Source organism: Prionailurus viverrinus, chromosome X (assembly GCF_022837055.1).
Source record: "Prionailurus viverrinus isolate Anna chromosome X, UM_Priviv_1.0, whole genome shotgun sequence".
In the NCBI taxonomy this organism is placed as follows: Eukaryota; Metazoa; Chordata; class Mammalia; order Carnivora; family Felidae; genus Prionailurus; species Prionailurus viverrinus.
In genome coordinates this window covers 16873549-16876425 of record NC_062579.1, presented here as the reverse complement: position 1 = coordinate 16876425, position 2877 = coordinate 16873549, and the positions used below count along the sequence as shown (strand labels likewise).

Sequence of the window (2877 nt, the reverse complement as noted above, 5' to 3'; positions counted from 1 at the left end):
GGCTTGCGTTCCCAGGCAGTCTGAGGAGCGACGCGCTGCAGCTCGGCGACGCCGCTACCAGACCAGGCTTCCGAACTAAGCCTTCGCGGGATCGAATTGGCTGTACGGCAGTCACCCGAACAGCGGCCCGCTTGCGGTCAGAGGAATCAGGGCCCTACCCGGCCGCCGTAGCAACCTCTCTATAGTGGGCGGGGCCGAGGCCGGGGTGACCCCGCGGGAGCCACCTCTGCCAGCAACATGTTCAAGGTGAGAGCGTGGAGCCGGGTCACAACTGTCACCGCCCCCTCCCGGCCTTGTGGAGCCCTGCCCGCGCTCTCGTGGGCCTCTCCGGGGGTCAGGCCCGGCTCGCCCTGAGGCTTTTCTCGCCTCTGGGCCAGCTGCGTCCCGACCCAGCTGTTCTTTCACCGGTCACCTAGGAGCGAAAGGTTGCTGGGCGGAGGCGTGAGATCCCGGGATGGGTGGGTGGGCCCTGTGGGTCTTGCTCTCGTGAATAAAACACTTTGAAAAGTTAAAGTCCCCCCCAAAATAATCACACACACCCCCGATGGTGCCCTCGGGTTCGTGTGTAAGGAGAGGCCAGCTCAGGGCACTGCAGGGTTCGGCTTTGGTTGCCTGGCAGGATCAGGTTTCAGAACCTGAGGTGTGAATGGGGGAGGGTCACCTTCGGAGAAGCTGCTGCAGGATTTGGGGAAGTTGGTATGGCAATGTGGGAATGGCTGGAAGGGTGGTAAGCTGCAACTTTGTTGCCCTCTCAAGTGAACATTATTTGGTACAGACAAGTCGACCCCATTGTTTTACATTTTACGAGTTCATTTCCTTTGAAAGAGATCGCCTTTCAGAGTGAAGACTTTGTTTCAAAAATCTGCGTTTTAAACTTGAAGCCATCATTCTATTTTAAAAAAAATAAATGTTTTCTATCGTGAAAACAAATCATAAGCTCCCAGAAGTTAGTGTACAACATTGAGTCTTCAAGAAGCACAGCACCTGTAAAATAGTGCTAATGAAATCTCAAAATTGTACTACTCATTTAGAAGTTTTATTGTGCTCCTGCAATGTGCTTAGGGCACATTAGGACACGCTATAAAATCAGAACATGGATTCAGCCTTCCAGTCTTGGCATTGCCACTTTCCAGCTGGGTGACCTTGGGCACATCCCTTAACCTTTCTGTGCCTGTTTTCCTGTCTGTAAAGTTGGGGGAATAGCATATACTTCATAGGGTTGTTATAAGGAGTAAATAAGTATGTTTAAAGCACTTGGAAGAGCCTTTGGCATATAGAAGTGCCATCTAAGTGTTTGCTTTTAGTTTGTTTTCAGGCAGCTCACAGTTTAGTTAAGGGACAGATCCCATAAGCAGTTTACATTCATTTGATAAATTTGTGTTGAACACCTATTGTGTGCAAGGAGTTCAGCTCAGTTTTAGTGTTGTAACAACAAAAGATGTGCTGTGATCCGTTTATATGGGTATCAACAATGTACTGCGGTAGTAGAAAGGAGAGCAGGATCTCCTTTGCCTCGGGGGTTCCCCTCTGCACCAAGTGTTCTTAACCTGTGGTCTTCAGCCCCTTCGAGGGTCTGTAGATAGAATTCAGGGAAGTCCTTAAACCCTGATGTGAAAAAACTTCATTTTCACCAATTGCCAACTGAAATGTAGCATTTCCTTCAGTTACAAGTGTACCTAACTGTATCAGTTAGCTTTTGTTAGGTAACAAGCCAATGCAAACCAGTGCCTTAAAAGTATAATGATTTGTTATGTCTCACAGTCAGTGGGTCTGCCTGGGCAGTTCTGCTGGCATCCCCCATTGGCTGAATTCGGCTGGTGGCTAGACTGTAAGGTGGCCTTATTGTCATGTGTGAGGGCTTGGTGCCTCCATTGTGCCTACCTTGGGCTTCCTCACATGGTCACTAGGTCCTAAGAGGGCAAGTCTGATTGTGCAAACACTTACCTGCTTGCATCACATGTGCTGATGTCAAAACAAGTCACATGGCCAAGCCCAGAGTCAATATGGGGACATTACTCAAGATTCTGGCTATGAGGAGATGTGGTTCATTAGGAGTGATTAATTTAATAAGCTAGTACAGCAATAAAGCACACTAGTATTAGCAATACTCATCATCAGTGGAAGTCATAGGACCAATACATATCATAGACATTTTCGTAGCACAGTTATTGCAGATATCAAGGTATCAATCATTTGTGATCATCACGACTTCAATATTACAGTAGTTATAAGACTCACTGTTAAGTCTTTTTATTTAATGAGCTAATAAGCCTATATTCCTATATCTGATTTTGAGTTTTAAAAATGTTTTTCTAACTATTGAAGTATAGTTGGCATTTTATACAGTTAGAAGCATTATTTTGAGTAGGGGTCCATAGGGCTCACCAGACTGCCAAGGAGATGTATGGCACAACAAAAGGGCATAGAACCCCTGGGGACTTCAGGGGAAGCTTCACAGAAGAGACATTTACATTTAGGTTTGAAAGCCAAGTAGGAAGTACTAGTATATCTCAGGTTAAATTAGTCAAACATGTAGTTTGAGTAGAAAAGGTCACAACAAACCTTGGCAGACACCTAAGTGTAAGGAATAGGCAGAGGAAGAGGGGAGGCTAGAAATCTGGTAAGTAGGTGTACAAAAGGGTGACGTTTAGAAAATCAAGGGAAAAAAGTTTCATGGACAGACTATGTTAGGATGCTTTCAGTTGGGAAAACCCACTTGCTTAAATAGTAAGGAGAATTCTCTCACAAAGTCTAGAGGATGGGTGGACTCCAGTGGGTCAACAATGTCATCAAGGACCTGGTCCTTTTCTTGGCTTTTCATAGTAAGATTGATTTCCCTTATGGTTGCAGCATAACAGGCAGTAGTAACACGTTTTC

The 2877-nt window shown here is 46.1% G+C and overlaps 1 protein-coding gene across 1 annotated transcript in view; it reads left to right on the top strand.

Moving 5' to 3' along the window:
* Positions 1–27: 27 nt before the first annotated feature.
* APOO (apolipoprotein O) overlaps positions 28–2877 on the top strand; it is a 57236-nt gene continuing 54386 nt past the window's right edge. The window contains exon 1 of the mRNA XM_047844964.1: positions 28–246. Within this exon, the coding sequence (XP_047700920.1) occupies positions 238–246 (9 nt within the window). The 5' untranslated portion in view covers positions 28–237. The remainder of the gene's footprint in view (positions 247–2877) is intronic.